Source organism: Ammospiza caudacuta, chromosome 4 (genome assembly GCF_027887145.1).
Source record: "Ammospiza caudacuta isolate bAmmCau1 chromosome 4, bAmmCau1.pri, whole genome shotgun sequence".
Classification (NCBI taxonomy): domain Eukaryota; kingdom Metazoa; phylum Chordata; class Aves; order Passeriformes; family Passerellidae; genus Ammospiza; species Ammospiza caudacuta.
In genome coordinates, this window is record NC_080596.1 from 55,341,664 (window position 1) to 55,359,053 (window position 17,390).

The 17,390-nt window shown below is 36.3% G+C and overlaps 1 protein-coding gene across 4 annotated transcripts in view; it reads right to left on the reverse strand.

The window, feature by feature from the left end:
- Nucleotides 1–17,390, reverse strand: part of KLHL5 (kelch like family member 5) — a 48,485-nt gene that overhangs the window by 5,778 nt on the left and 25,317 nt on the right. For all 4 annotated transcript variants that reach the window (XM_058803117.1, XM_058803119.1, XM_058803121.1 and 1 more), the window contains 6 exons: nucleotides 17,113–17,309; nucleotides 9,445–9,657; nucleotides 4,615–4,801; nucleotides 3,508–3,732; nucleotides 3,029–3,191; nucleotides 203–415 (listed from right to left, as the gene is read on the reverse strand). In XM_058803117.1, the coding sequence (XP_058659100.1) occupies nucleotides 203–415; nucleotides 3,029–3,191; nucleotides 3,508–3,732; nucleotides 4,615–4,801; nucleotides 9,445–9,657; nucleotides 17,113–17,309 (1,198 nt within the window). The remainder of the gene's footprint in view (nucleotides 1–202; nucleotides 416–3,028; nucleotides 3,192–3,507; nucleotides 3,733–4,614; nucleotides 4,802–9,444; nucleotides 9,658–17,112; nucleotides 17,310–17,390) is intronic.

The following is a 17,390-nucleotide window of genomic DNA, read 5'->3' on the forward strand; positions in this document are numbered from 1 at the left end:
TGCTTTAAATATTCTGTCCTGGTAACATTTTGAATCATAGTATGCCTACATAGCATATTTTTATATGTAAGTTTCCTCTGTTCATGCTAAAAATAACACAGCTATTCAATTGGGTTTCTACTCACAGCTCTTTTCATAAATCCCCTGACAGACTGGCACAATCAGAAGCCCATGGCAGGATATGCCTCCAGCAGGACATTACCTTTCCACGCAGTCTGACAGCCTGGATGTTAAGTTGGATGCTGGAGCATCGTGGCCCCCTATGGCATACAAGAACCCATTCCAGGTGGTTACACCTACACCACCTCTTCTTTTTGACATCTGAGCACAGAGAGTCCATTTGTTTGTATGAGGATCAAAACATTCTACTGACTTAAGACAAGAACTTCCATCTCGACCACCAACTGCATAAAGCCTACAAAGTAAAACAAAAACAAAAAGAAGAAAATAAATGTTGTCTGAATAAGACAGTTTCTAGTGAAACACGAAGGATTTCAAGTTTGTTAAAAAGGGAAGTTTAGAAGAGGACTTTCAACTTTCAGTAGACTGCTCTGCTGTCAATACTCAGGCAAGATTTTGCTCCAATCTTCTCCTATTGTAATGATCAATGCATCACAACAATAAGTAACAGAAAATTGAATATCTTACACAGCATTTATATTTCAACCTATGCCTATAGCTAACAATTTCAAAATTACATATGTGACTTGCAGGGTCAGAAGGACAAATTCAGTAGTGGATCTGTGCATGCACCATCTCTACCCTGCCTCATCTTAGGCATTCAAGTGTTTTTCTGGACCAGGGTTTTAGTTCATGACTGACAGCACTACCTTAAATCCCTCACACCCACTAGGTGGCCCAATCTGCTTAGTCCTAAGAAAAAGGTTTCTAGCATTTGGTACAGAGGAATTCAATTATTTGCAAGGGCTGGCTGAAATGAATGAAAAAAAATTGGTTTAGGAGGACACAATCACAGATGAACCTTTAAAACTAATCAAATAATCAAACTTCATAAAGAGCTTATGAACAGAATTTATGAGCACTCTAGGCATAGCAGCAGACATGCCCAGCACTATTATTTGGAAAAGTAGGAACACAGAAGCCATTCTAAAAAGGAAGCAATGCATCAGAAGTAAAATCCAGTGAGAAATCACCTCAAATTATTTCAGAGCCTAAGAATGGCTAGATAATCAAACAAACATTAGATACTGCAGATAATGATAGTGTGAATTTACAACAGTTACCGTGAAGCACGATTCAAGATGTCCTCAGTTTGGGTAATACTAGTGTTTGTTTTTTTACACATACTGACCAAGGAACTTAAATACAATCATCTTGTAAATATGGTTGATCTAGTCCTTCTCAGTAACAATCTTAATAAGCTTTAAAAAAAATCCATGGAAGTTTCTTTGTTTAGTAGTACAGGTACTACTACAACACTAGTGGTACCTGTACTACAATATATTGTAAAACAATATATTCCTTACCTTAAACAGTACAGTGTTTAAGGTAAGGAATATATTGAAGGTTTCTGTAGAACTCTGCTGTAGTTCCATAAAGTTCATTACTAAAATCAATCCTTTATGCAACACAAAATTTATGAAGCTCCCAAATTTACCTTCCCTCAAAGCATGGAGAGAGTTTTGATCATTTATGCAGTGATTTCACATTCTTGACACGGAGAAAGCCATATTAACTTCTCTATATGAAGGTTTTTCAGTTTCAATCACTGAAACTTAACCAAGTTACAAACAGACATTACAGGAAAGTGCAGAAGTTACTGTTCCTGCATCTGAAATGCTGCATGCGTTTTAAAAAGGTCAGCTGTAGTGATCTTTTGTTGCTGCCTCCATTAAGAGTCTAGGCAATGTTCTATAATAATAGGGAAATGTGAGGCTCTAATTCTGGTGCTTTTCATCATACCTGGGACCCACTGCTGAATATATAGCAAGCTTAAGACCCAGCTTAGGTATCTGAGACTGCAGTTCCAAGGCAGCCAAGGCACTCTGCTTGCTGGTTGTTCAAGTTCATCCCTCCCTCCTGTAGGCAGTGAGCATTTCCACTCATTCTTGGACTTATTCCAGATCTTAGAGAACCCTTTGTAGGTGTCTTTCAGCAGTACTAATTTGCCAGTGACTAGGCTTCCAAAATTAAAAAAGTGTGAAAAAACTTTTTTTACCTGGCAGCATTCAAGTAGCTCAAGGGAGATGAACAGGGAGCACATAAACAGGAAGTGAAAATGTGTGGACAATAGAGTGTAAATATTCTGCCATAACCACAATGCTACTCAGTAGCTTTTGTCTGCTGTGTCACCCTGGCAAAACATGGCACCTGTCTCTACTCCCAAAGCAGGGGCACTTCTTTAGTAAGAATTGCATCTCTGACTGAGTATGTGCATACCAAGGTGAAATTCAGCTTAATTAAGGGTGAAGCAAGAGACTGAATTTGTTAATTTAGACTGAATTGCTAACTTAGCTTGGTTAGTCATTGATTAGCCTTAGTATATTTAGTGCTGATGCAGTAAGTGCATTCATAATCAGCAGCTCCAAATCTGCATTTCTATAGCTTCAAAAAACCACACTGTTTGTGGATCTGTGGTTGTTAAAGTATTGAATGCAACCAGACTTACAGCACTGAACTGCTTATAAACAGAAATTAGGCCCAGCTGCACCCAGCCCCTCTGATCTCGGGGGACCAGCTGGAATGCAAGGGGGACTATTTTCTGCCAAATTTCATACTCTAATGCAGCAGGTTCTTGGTTTAAGAAAGATCTTGCCATACTGAAGCAAGTCCAGCTGACTGTCACTAGGATGATGAGGGCCCCACTGTACTTGACACACAGTTGTAATGCTGTGGAGAGGCTTGCTTGGCCCAGCACAGTATCTCTACTGTGAATGAAGAAACATGGCTCTTAATGCTACTAACTGATATCTATCAAGAGAAATTATTCATAGTCATTTAAGATGGTCTTTTAATTACATTAAAATAATGAGATTTTAAATTTGAAAACAGAAACCCCTTCACATACTTTCCATTTAATATTGCTACACCAACAGTGCTCCTGGGAGTTGACATGCTAGCCACGAAGTTCCACTGACGAGCCTGTGGATCCCATCTTTCTACTGTGTTCAGGTAGCTCCAGCCATCATGTCCTCCTACAGCATACATAGGACCTTCCAATACAGCTACTCCTAAAATACAGATATGAAAACAATTAAGGGGAATAAAGATCAGACAATTAAGAGGAATAAATATCAGAATTTCTTAGTGGCAGTCCAGTGTGCACCACAAAACTGAAAAGAAAAAAAAAATTCTTTTGGTAGCTGATGCTACCAAATACAATCATCTTCAATATAATCTGAAGGAGAAAGGACATTGAATAAGCAGTTGGCATCTAAACAAAATTTTCACCCCCCCCAAACTTTATTTCTGAATTCTTTTTTGACCAATCCTAAACCAGGTAACCTTTAAAAAATATGCAGTCAGGCTTTACAGAACTGTACATACCAAGACCATGACGATGAGTGGACATTGGTGGCATTACACTCCAAGTTTTTGATCTAGGGTTGTAGCACTCCACAGTATTCAATGTTTTCAGTCCATCTCTGCCACCAACAACAAACAATTTATCATCTAAGACTGCAACTCCAAACTGTAATCTTCGTCCATTCATGTTTGCAACTGGAGTCCATGTGTTGGTACGAAGTTCGTATTTTTCAATGCTTGTAGCTCCTGAATGACAATATATGCAAGTTACATATGGAAAAAGAACAAGCTCTGAAGCACTAGGGTAGTTTGCATTTTAGTAATATGCTGATTCCCACAAGACACCATGATATTCTTAAGTGTGTGCAGACAAATAGTCTTTTTTGACTTCATAAGCAATTAACTGCACCATTACAAAGGAAAACTTTCTTGGTGCTTTTCAAGACAAAAACCAGGTTTTGTAACTGCTTTGCAGAATCAAGCCTTTAAAAATAGAAATATTAGGAATATAAACTAACCATGTGGAATGCAATCACATAATGAAATCAACTGTTTTGTAATATTAGAGAAAAAAGTTGATGGTATGTGGCATGAACTACCAAGAAACAGCTTTAAAACAACAAATTAAAGAAAACACTTTCTCTGCTCTAACTTTTCTAACTTATCAGATCCTTTTTAATTACCATTAAAAAGTATGGAATTTTCTATGAAAAAAAATCAAGTAGTTTTGACAGAACTATTTAACAATTAGTCAAAATATTTTTGTTGTTTTGGCTTTTTTAAAGCATGTTTAGGTCCCCTTTGTGGCCTTTCAGACCTTTTCTTCCAAGTTACTGCCCTCTCAAGTAAATAAAGATTAGTTAGTATTCCATTAAACTTCACTACTCAGTAATCAGCTATTTCTATGGTAATTTCAAATCAGAACTCTAGATTCCAGAATATTTACAGCAGTCTCAAAGATATACAGACCTTTTTAACCTAATAAACAGTATACACTTTAGATGTTTCCTGTTCTGTACTGCCAAATCCTTGAATTTTAGATTTAACAGGTTGTAAAATAATCTATTGAGCATTTCTTTTAAAAAGAACCAAAACAGCTCATCAGCTAAACATTACATAAGCCAATACCTTTTGTTGCATCCATTCCTCCAACTGCAAACAAAACGCCCACCGTAGATTTTCTAGGTTTGGTGCGAGGGCTTTGCAGCATAGGTCGTCTCTCTGGCAACAGATGGTACTTCATTGCTTCCATAATGAGCTTTTGACATTCAATGTCATCCCTAAAGAGCGCGTTGTTCTCCATGTCTGCCAGAAACTGTGAAAAAGAAAGAAAATCAAACAAGCTGTATTGTTATGAGCAATAAAAGCATGAAAAACAAAACCACGATTACCAAGATAATGTTTTATACAAACACTTTCACTGCCTGATTTAAAAATCTCTGTATTTTCAAAATGGTCATATAAAAAAAAATAGGGTAGAGTGAAAATAAACTGCTAATAAAGAGAACATTCACATTTTGAGCGAAACCATCAAATAAATAAATATTTAAAGTGGAAGGCCATCTGATCTTAATGGATGATTTCAGCTTAATGGTCCAAAGGAAGGAAACATAATCTTGAGTTCCAGTGCTGTGCAGGAAAGTTCAAGAAAATGGAAAAAGGCTTTGAGTATGTAAGTCAGTCCAACCTCATGGTTTTATTCCCAAATTCACCCAATGCAGAGGTCTGTAAAAGCCCTTTCAGTACATGCTGAATATTTTAATATATATTCTGTTCCTCACCCTAACGGTGACCAAGATCACAATGTACCACTTAATAAAAGCCTTTGTTAAAATTTTTATATCAAGCTTGCAAGCAAATTTGGCAACTTTTAAATCTTAAATATGAATTAAATAAAGTTAAACCACAGAATAGTAAAGACTACTAACAGAAGTTTTTAAGGTCAAAGATTCTGGAGTGGTTTGTCAAATATTTTAGTGATTTGTCCATATTTATCAAACTGCAGGAAAAAAATACACTGAGAGTCACATTCTACTTATTAGAAGTCTGTAAACTGGCATTTTTCTGAGCTGCACAACATGGCATGAATAACAGAAAAAATAAATGAAGTGCCCCACTGGGATTTGGACATTTGTCAGAAAAAGAGAGAGGGAAAAAGGCAGATGCCTCTGAAAAGCCAAAATCCAAACACTTTGTGAATATTAGACATTCAAGTCCACAAACCAGAATGAGTTGTCTTTATTGAGCTGTTGACAGCCAAGACTAACAGGTACAAAACTGCTGTGGTATCAGTCATCAGAAGTACTAAAGGGACTTGCTGTGAAACAGATGTGCACAATATGGTTATCTATAATAAAGCTGCCTTAGGGCTGCAAAGTGGCAAACATGACAACCATATTTCCAGAAGGGATACAAGTAAGTACAGATGGCTAAACCTGAACACCTCAGTATCAGGCAAAATAACAGAAAATATGACAGAAAACATAACCATCGCAGAGAGAATAAAAAACCTTCTCGAAGCCCTTTATCAGTGATTTTCAGAAAACTGAGATTTCTGCAGCATTTCTTTAAGTGGACAAAGTTCTCACTATTTAAAATAGCAAATCAAGTGTTTTCATGTAAATTAGTAGAGGCAACTTAATTTCATTCTTTACTTTCATACCTTCAATTATTTCTTCTTTTGACCCAAAGGACTGCTAGTATCACTTCACAGGGACACTTTGTGATTGTAAAATAATAAACTAAAAGCTGCCTTTTAACTGCCAGTGTGCAATGCTATAGAATTGCACATGGTTTAAAATATATATAAAAAAGAAATCAATTAATTCCTATTGTCCTAAATCAGACAATCTCAGAACTGCAGGCATGAAAAGTAAGGCTTGAATACAACATGACCAATTCAGACTTTCAATATATTTTTCTGATGGACAAGGAGCACACAGTAATTAAAGCAACACTATGTGTGAATGTGAGTTCTGCAACAACAAAATGCAACCTACGTTTTCTACAGTTTCTAACCCACTCAACCTATAAAGAATTTCTCACAGCACAGAGTCAGTCTCTGAAAGCAACTTGATTTCATTCCTTGTACTGAAAGCATTTCTAACAGCATTTACAAATCACATGTTAGCATGAAATCATAGTAACTGCAAATCTGATAAGGAGAAAGGTAGTGCAGATACTCCAGTACTAGGAATTTCTGTCCAAAAGGAATCTGAGCCATCTTGTAATTCAGAAATTTCTAATTTTTTCATCTTTTTCATTATTTATCAGAGAAGTAATATTTGCCACCTTACAGCTAAAGAGGCAGACAAATATTCATCTTTAGGAAAAATAAATGTACAAATATTTAGGACACTGCTAGCACTAACCAGAGATGTCTACAAAGGATGCATAAAAGCAACCAATAAAACTAACAATTGCTTACAATTTTTTTGCTTCCGGTGTTACAGTGTCATAGTATTTCCTGAAGATTTTTTTAAAGTGTATCTACATCTCTTCTTGCAATGGCTTTGGTTTCAGCATGATGTTCAATTTTCTAATTTAATTTCTTTCCAATACCTTTAACTCATCAACCATAAAACTAAAAAGCTTTTAATTATGCTATATTTGCTGTCAGATAGTCAAATGTCACATAATCATGAAGAAAAACTTGATTCTGAAAACATTAAGAACGTTTTGGGCACTTCAAATAAGTTTACTCATCTACTAAATGTTTCCATATTAAAATCATAGCTCTAACACTTTAATGTGCTAAAGAAAGTAATAAATAAAAAAGTAACAGAAAAATATTGTTTTAGAAATATAAGTATATATTTGGAGATGAGATTAAAAATTAAAGATAATAAAATAAAATATAATTTTGCTTCTGTATTTCATCTTGCTATTTTCCTAATCAGCTACTGAGTGGACATAATTTGATTTCAGTACATATTTCTGGGATAAATTCTGTACTTTCAGTTCCTAAAGATGTTTCAATTACAGAGAATTAATTAAAAGGAATACAGGAGGGGTTACTTAGTTATCAATTAAGTAAATGTTCAACAAAACAATGATTTCTCCTTGTCAATTGCCTTACTCTGAATTATGTTTCTAGAAAAAATGAATGACAAAGTCAAGGCCACAGCTGAGAAAATCCTGCTTTTGAATATATAATAATCAGTATGGAAATAAATACTAAAATGCTTGGTAGAGAATCTTACTGTCCAGCAAGAGGACATCAGATTAGAAGAAATACACAGAATGTAGTGCATGTGATTTATCACTATGAATTAATTGAACTCATTTTTTCTTGTCTTAATGAATTTTACTTATTATTTGGATTCCATAAAAATCCTATTTTCTTCATTTAAGAGAGAATTCTCACTAAGCAAACTGAAAATCATAAAGCAAAATCCTTTGACTATATAGTAAATACTAAATATTACTAAAGAAGGTCCAGCAAGGAAAAATAAGAAAGGAAAAAACAAATAAAAATAATCAAACCTAGTTTACAAACTTGCTATCAGGAAGTGAATCACAGAATTATGAAATAAGAGTTGGAGGGGACCCAAAAAGATCATCACCTCCAATTCCCAGCACCCCAAAGGACATCCCCAAGGACCACCATGTGCTTCAGAGCATTGTCCAAATGCTTCTGGAACTCAGTCAGGCTTGCTGCTGTGACCACTGCCCTGGGGAGCCTGTTCAGTGCCCAGCCACCCTCTGGGTGAAGAACCTTTTCCTGATATGCAACCTAAATTTGCACTGATACAACTTCACACCATTCCCTCAGGTCCTGTCCCTGGGCACCACAGAGAAGAGATCAGTGTCTGCCCCTCCTCCCCCTCCCCTCCCAAGGGAATTGTAACTGCACCGAAGTGTCCCCTCAGTGTCCTTTGCTCCAGGCTGGACAGAACAAGTGACTTCAGCCACTCCTTATACTTGAGGGCTTCCCCTCAAGGCCCTTCACCATCTTTGTTGCCCTCCTTTAGACACTTTCTAACAGTTTTAGATCCTTTTTATATTGAGGTGCCCAAAACTGCACACAATATTCAAGATGAGGCTCCACCAGCCCAGAGCAGAGCAGGACAATCCCCTCCCTTGCCTGGCTGGCCATGCTGTGCCTGATGCCCCCCAGGACAGGGCTGTCCCTCCTGGCTGCCAGGGCACTGCTGGCTCATGTTCAACTTTCTGTTTAGCAGGACCCTCAGACCCCTTTCCATGGCACTGCTTTCCAGCATCTCATTCCCCAGTCTGTCTGTGCATCCAGGGTTGCCCCATGCAATTTGCAGAGTCTGGCACTTTCCCTTGCTAAACTTTGTACAGTTGGTGACTGCCCAGTCCTCTGATCTGTGGAGGTCTCTGCAGGGCCTCCCTGCCTTTGAGGGAATCAGTCTGAGACGAACAAGCGTAGCCATTCCTAGGGGAGTAGGAAAACTGTAATTCCCAACTATTTAAACAAACTGAGCCCAAAGCTTCCCTCTACATTTTCTGTTAATCTTCTCCAAGAAGGAGAAAAAGTATTGACTGGGAAGAACAAGAAGTATGCAGTGATGGCCTATCAAGAGTTAATAGAAGAAAAATCACTCCAAACAATTAATTCAAATTGCATTTACTAGCTATTTCTACATGGAGGAAATGTAATGAGTCAAATAAACCGTGCAAGTTCCATATAGAAGAAATTTAAAAAGGACATGGCCTATAGTGACTAAGATGGCTTTGATAAGCATTTTTATAGGCAAAAAAAGCAACTTTTTCTTCAAGCTCCCTCCCTTTTTGTGTCCTAGAATCAGAATACGCTGCAGTTTACAGAGACACAAACTATCACGCCTGTACAAGATGCTAAGTTCTTACATGCAGCTCTAAGAATCCAGATCACTATAAATTTTATGATTTGTCACTATCAATATAATTATACTGTAGACATTATGCCCATTGTAACCATGGTATAAACTAGAGAGGAACTGAACAATTTACTTGTGGAGCAAGCAGAGGCAGTCTAATGTAAGCCAGGAGTTTACTGAGATCTTTCCTTCTCTGTTCCAAATCGTGTCGAACCCACGTGAGTAGTGCATTCAGTATAGTTTCTTCATTAGGAATGTTCATGTCATCACTTGCTAAAAGCTTAGCAATTTCAGTGGCTGGCAATAACAGAAATTCCTGATTTCTAATTACTTCCATGAAGTTTTCCTGAAAAAGAAAAGTATTTTAATAGAGGCAACATCATACTTTGAAGACATTTTATGGAACACCTGCTGTATCCTCCCCTCTTTTTCCTCCCTTCACGCCATCTCTCAGTCGTCCCACTGGAGTACTGACTTGAGAAGAAGACCAAAAAAAAAGTTTGAGCACTGAATTATTTTCATCCCTGATCATTTCCCCAACTCAATCATTTAGTCCCACAGACAGATGTGCTGAAACAACTGAGGGAAGTGTACAGACAGACAGACATAAATAAGCCATAGGTTGTGGGTGTTAATATCTTGGCACTGCAAAGTGAAGAAATGCTTTCTGAAATCCAGTCAAAAAGATGCAGTTTGTTCATGTTGTCAAGCAAAGAGCACAACATGCTACAACAACTGGGCACATGTAACTGTTTTCATTACTGCTAGATGAAAATGTGGCAGTAAGTTTCAGAGAAAATAAACAACACTAACAATTTTATTGTTGATTTAAAATGGATTATTTTAAGTTTATTTTGCTATTTCATAGGTTTTATACAATTGATCTGATTTGACTGGGGAGCAAAACATACAAAGAATCCACAATATTACACATGCCTTGTTACACTAACAATATTTATTCTGAAAGGATTCAATCTTCTAAATTTCATCCTTTCATTTTCAGCAACAAATCCTTACTTCAAAATAAGAAATTCATAATATGAAACACATCCTAAGCTGATATCTGATTACTTCATAATATGAGGATTTGCAGCATATTCTGTGAGGATTCTGATCAGTTTAGGCTGGAATAGCAGAAGTATGTAGAAACACAATCAGCATCATGAACATACAATCAGCACCATTACAGTGAAAAACATGGATGTAACAGAAAAGGCTGATATTATTTCTATCCCCTCTCCCCATATACTTTGACAAGGCAGCAAAGTAAAGCAAGCAAAAGCAGAAAAGTAAAATCACAACATATTCTTTTATTTTGGTAGCTCAAACTGCAGCTAAATTCACACTCAAAACTGAGAGTAGCTTCATGATGACAACAAAGTTACAATCAATTTATTAAATGCACTGTAGATTGCTACATAGGCAGCTAATGGGGTGCTGGTTTTGGTCTGCCATCACATGCACCTCTAAAACACCTGGAGGACAAAATGTGTGAAATTCACAAACACGGAACTCTAAGCGGCCCTAATATGAAAATTGGCCTTAGAGCCTTGTTTAATGATTTTTTAAAAAAAGAATTGCATGCTAATAAAAAAACCCTGTAGATTAGAAGCACATACTGGAAAGAAAAAAGGATTTTTAGGTCAAAAAAGGGGAGAAGCTCACAAGAAGAAGCAAGAGATGCACTGCAAAACAGGTCTGAATTTAGTATCTAAATTGGCAACAAAAACAATAATACAGTTTGGCATTATATATGTAATGGGCATCATGACAACAAAGCAAAAAAGTTAATACTTCTTTTTTATTGCTTGGGCTAATGCTTTCAAAGCTATACCTCAGTACTCCAAAGATACTGACTAAACAAAAAGCTGAGCTAAGAGAAAAAAACTAATTAGGTGTAAATAGTCCATCTTACATGAAAGCCAGATGTACATAAAACCGCTACAATTTATAAGGGGAAAGATCAAAGTTACTTCACTCCATAGGTAATTCTGGAAATCAGGAAAATAGATCAAAATGTTATAGGTGTACATAATTCTACTTGCGGATAGAATTTGGAAAGAAAACTTTCAAAATATTTAATATCTGAAAAGCTTTCCTACAACAAAGATATAATTGTCTACACAAAAAAGTACTTCCAAGTGAGAGCTATAGTAGATTAGAAGGGAGATAGAGTTGTCTTTTCCTCTTTAATTCATTTAACTATTTGTATTACAAAATAAAAGTATAATTGAACAAATATATGAATTAAAATCAGTGAAAGGAACTGTACCACTATTCAGAAGCACTACACGTGCATTGCTATTTATTCTACTCTGATATTAAATGCCTGGCAATAAAGTTGAATCTGAGAAGTGATCAAAATTATTTCCACAGTTTAAACACACAGTTCATAGGAATTCATATTCCACTGAGTTCATTTGTTTTCACTAGCTGCTTTTTTTTGGTTCTTTTTCCTAGAGAGTATGCAAGCTGGAGCTGTGCTTTTAGTTTTGCTGAATGAACAGGCAGTGAGCTCTGACAGAGAGAAACACCAACACTTACTACCTTAAACTTTCCAAATTGTCTATCCAGATCTCAGGAAGAGGAAAGGGAAAGCACTTGCATGAAAATTTCTTTTGTCTCAGAAGGCAACAACAAGCTGATCTTGCGTAAGTCAATCAGGGATCCTCTTTGGAAAGCTTTTTTCCAACTGGATTTCACCACTTCAACAGCTGTTACGTGTAAAAAGCCTGATTTTCCTTCTTGTTGCTTGCAGACCATTGCTTTCTGATGGGAACAAGTTCAGTTTCCTCTTGCTCCCATTCTATTTTTAAAGCAAAGACTCCTTTTGAGCAGAGTATCAAAGCATTCCATTGGGAATACAAGCACTCTTTGTCCTATGTCTGCTTTTTTTTATAACCAGAACCTGAAAATTCCTCTTCCTTTACAGACAGAGATTCTGAAGACAAAAAGAAGGAGCCAGTGTATCTCCTAGCATTCTTAACCTCCTCATTAGCCTTTTCTTTCCTTCCTCTTATGGGAACTCTCTGTGGAAGAACAGGATATTTCAGAGAACAAATGATCTGCAGTTTCAATCCCTTTCTTTCTGGTCCTGAAAGTAAAGGGAATTTCCGAACCCCAAAATTAGCTCCTCAAAGGGCTTGGAAACTTTATCAAATAAGTAGCCTGAGGCTTATGTATTAACCAAGACAGGGACATGCAATCCTTATGCTCCTTACGCTGGGTACTGCTCATTCACATCACCTCAAATTCATTCTTCAGCATCTGCAGAGTGATTAATGCTGATACTCTCAACCACAGATCTGCCTTGGACTTGGTACAGAACAAAAAACATTAGGGGCACATAAAAATAAGATGCCATGATGTGTATCTCTAAATGATACTTAATCCCTACAGTGGGATGCAGTGAGATGGTTAGTCTCCCTGCACACTGTGTCAGAAGGATGAAAACCTTGGAGAGCATCAGACACCTGCAGCTTGAGAGGGACTGAGGCTGCCCAACAGGCAGCTCAATCACAGGGCTCTGCTTAAACTCTGAACTTGGGAAACCAAAACACAAGAGGTGTTTGACTCACAGCATCTGAAGGAGAGCAATCAGGAAATGTTATTTTGTCTGCTGACTGCTTCAGTGCACTGGTCAACTAAATATGAATTCACTAAGAACTGTGCTACTTGACTTCCTGGTAAACTATTAATAGTCAAACAGCTGTCAGATATCACCTTCTTTACTTTTACTCAGATTTGACTGATATATTAAACAATCAACCAACTGAATACTTGCACTGTGTGCAGGGGCAGTACAGATATTTTAGCTTGACTCCTTGTTGCACTGTTTCTGGATTCCAAAACAGGCTGAGCAGCATGCAGCAACCTTTTCACTCTTCATAAGGCAGTACTGATTTATTGTGCTACGCCGGACTGAGGGAACTTCACAGACAAAGATATCTTGGGTTTTCACAGGTGAAAAGGAAGTGAATGAGTATTTTCTAAGTATGAGTATTTTCCTCAGTTGATTACTGAGCAGGATATTCTGGACTGCAATTTCAGGTGCAAGAATGTAAAATCCTTGTTTTGACACTATCACAAACTTTATGGCCCTTTATGGACAGAAAGCATTTAAATTCCTCTGCTCTTCATACTCCCCCACTAACAAAAGAAAAACCTATCCTGACTGTTGCAAGGAAAAAAGGACAAATTATCCCTCTTTAATTCTTTCTTCCAAATCATAACTCAATGATTTTGTGTTTCCAAACTACTGCTTTACAGGAGAAAGCAAGTCTAAATGTGCCACACCTTTTCTTCTGCAAAACTACCTAGGTTTCTCTGCTTGGACCCAATCTATTATTTTTGAGTTTTTCTTTTTATACATCCACTGGCTTGCTCAGAAATCACACAAATTCCAAAACTAACTTTATCTGAATCTTGTAATACTATCACTGCTTACATACCTTCTGAAGACTTCTGATGAAAATCAAAATGACTTTTCACTCTGCTTTAAGCATGCATAGCTGATCAACAATGATTAGACGGACTAACTCAGGCATCATCACACAAAGTTTTGAATGTCTACTCTTTCTCTTTTAGTTGTAAATCAGAAAGTTAAAATCTGGCTACTGAAGAAGCTACTGACACTTACCTAAGAATAACTCACTAGTCACCACAGATATTTCATGTTCTGGAAATAACACAGGCTAGCTTTTCCTCAGCTCAAAGTATTAACTTCCCTTTTGCTCACTTTTTGTGGAAAAGGATCTATTGGTTTTCATTCAAGGTACACTATCAACTGTTTCAAACAAACAAGATATCAAAAAGGGGCGTTTGTTCTGACTTTGAAGACAGCAATAAAAATGTGCAGAATTTTTTTTGCACAAAATGCCATTACAAATTCATTAAAGCAAGCAGATACAATATTGGCCAGTCCAATAAAATTCGTAAATTTACAACTGTATGTCCCAAGTACAATATACAAACCACAGCAAAACAGGGTAACCTCTGCTCAAAACATATCTTTACTCAGATACATTTCATGATTCTATCAACTCTGTTTTAGAACTGTGATGTGTAAAAATCAGAGTTGCTCTTTATACAGCATTAAATCCACTATACATTGCTTCAGTTCTTGTTTCACTTCATGTATACTGAAGATTTTTCAAGCTTAAGTTTGTAATGCCAATAATTGACCAGTTTTGATAAACTGTTCCCTTCTGTCAAAACAATTTATCAACGGTCAACACAGCAAGCAATAAAGTAATGCAATACTTCAGTCCTTTTTAGCATAATATATATCTGCAATATGAAGAAATGCAACATTCAAATCCTTCTTCATTTTTTTTTAATCACTGATGCTTTCCAATGACTAATGTACTTTACTCAGACAGAAGAACCCCATTAACAAAGGCAGACCTAATGGGATAACTCACTGTTTCATCCTCCAGTTTAAACAAATGCTCATTTCACCTGAATTTCAAACTTCATGTAAAAAGGTACATTAATGAAGCAGGTAAGATGATTACAAACTCATTACATGTGTAACAAAAAGCTTCAAAGCAGAGAAGTTGTTTCACTTGTAAAAATATTAAATGGCAATCAGGGTTTCTTTTCTGTCAAAGAAACATTCATAGAAAATAACATGTAAATTAAAATTTAAGTATTTTATATTATTCAGTAACTTCTACTACAAGTATTTTAAAAGAACCAGAACTATAAACTGTACTCAATATAGTCCCACACTGTTCTATGCAGGCCAATGCAGCATAAAAATAATTCCCTGTTTTAAGAAAGAGAATTTTGCCAGCTACTACAGGTGTATTTAACCCTTACATTCTAATACTTCTTAGTGGAAAGAGCATCAAGTACCTAGCACTTACTAGTGTTGAACATTTTATTTTTTCAAACAGCTTTTAAACAAATGAAATTACTTGGGGATTTATTTTAATTGAAGATTCAATTGGACTAGACATTTCTATGCAGTTTCCATAGCAACATTCATTTCAAAATAAAGAAGCTTCTTCTCTATTACTCATTATTTCTAAAATTCAATTTAATGTCTCTGTTGGAACTAAACAACATTAAAAGAGGCCTTGGGAAAAATTCATCTAGCACAACTAATTAGTTTTGAAAATGGCATTTTAAAATCCACCTAATTTGAATTTCATTCACATCAAAGCCTTAAAAGCAACAATTTTGCCACCGAAGTAAACAACAGCCAAAAGGCACAGAACTATTTTCCTCTGGTCTGAACAAAAGATAAGTGCTGCAGAAGAGTGGCTTTAAGAAAGTTCACAGCCCTATTTTCCCTAAGTCATTAATTGCCAGTCAGAATACTAAGACTGGAATGTCAACATTCCCCTTTAGGATGTATTAATCTAATAATTCTTACTACTCTGATTTTGGCAGTTCACTTAAAAAGGACATGACAATTGCCCAAACCAAAATACATACTTACTCTGAAAAGGAACAAGTAGATCAGAAGAGAGAGTTTCTCTTTTCACATATTTCTTCTATCACTGGTCTCACTCAACATAAATTCCAATACTCCTCAAAGGCATAAGCCACATTTACTTTACTGTTTCATTGCACATTCTACCTAACAGCAGACTCCTTATTTTTGTTTTTGCAATAATGAAGATCAAGAATAGAAACATGTAAGTTACAATCTGCACCGTATTTATTGATCTGCCTCAGTAAATTTGTGTGTCCATGATATTAAATATCTGAGAGCTCCATTCACTGCAGAGGAACATTGTCTTGTATTTGGGAAAAAAAAGCTATTTTAAACTGTTATACATAGTAAGCTAAATAAATTTAAGCCAATAAGTAATTTTTTTAAAAAATTGTTTTAAACCAGCAAAACCTAAGGCAGCAAGAGGAAGAGCCATGGATTTCTAATAATAATTACAAGACAAATTACAACTCTTGGATCTTAGCCAATAACTTAACGGCAAGTAATGCCATGACACACAAGCAAATTAAGTACTATCCTTATTCCCACATCTCTTATGCAGTATCTACATTCCCTCATTCAAATCCCAAGAGCTTATTTAGGCAAAATTTCATCAACAAGTGAGCAAAATGCCTCACAAAACTGCAAAGAGGAGATGAACTGATTTGCTTCAGAGATAATTCTTCTGCCTTCTTCTGATAACTTTACTAAAATACACTTGTGAGAAGCAAAAAAAGAACATTTTGTATAAAATAAAAGGATGACTGCTAAGCAGATAAAGTTTACTTAAGTTGGTCGGTCTGAATTTCTAGAGGTTAACTGAAAAATATAATTGACAAGTTTGTATTTAGTCACATATTACCTAGCCTAGAATGAAATTCTTTGATGCCTGACATCCTGTTGCTAAATTATTAAGGATGATGCAGAATCTATATTGCTGTATCCACATTCATACCCCAAGTACATCTTGGAACCTGATAACTCCAGTTCATTACAAAAAAGGAACTCTACACTTCCATTTAGTAATGTGTAATTTTGGAATAGATGATGGCAGCTTCCCCACTGTGAAGTCTGTAGTTTTTGACTGTCAGAAAGAAGAACAGGCTTTTGAAATATGTTATTAAATGCATACCCCACAATTCCATTTCTGTTTACAGGGCATTTATGCTCATATGTTTCCTTCCCACTCTAAACCAGCAACTTTGCAGCTATTTTGTCATTTTTCATCATGGGAACATATTCTTGTTTGAAAACTATGAAGACTTTCTGGGGGGAAAACATTAGTACCATATTTAGGAAAACATTGTATATTTTCCCTACTAAATAAAGCAGATGCTAGTTAATGTAACAACATACCATGGTGTAATTGTGAGCCACCTTGTGCAAGTCAGTGCAACCCTGGGCATCAGCAAAGGATCGGATTCCAAGGCAATTGGATGGGTGAAGCTGCTTCATGAGGAATTTACAGCATGCTTCTACAACCTGAGAGAGCTGAAGAAGGCAAGCTGTAGACAACAGGCACTCAATGTTATCTTCTTTTAATTCAAGGCGACCTAGTAACATCAAAAAGAAAATCACATCAGTTTGCTCTTATAATCTTACAAATTCCCTAAAACCCCAAGGCAATAGAATTA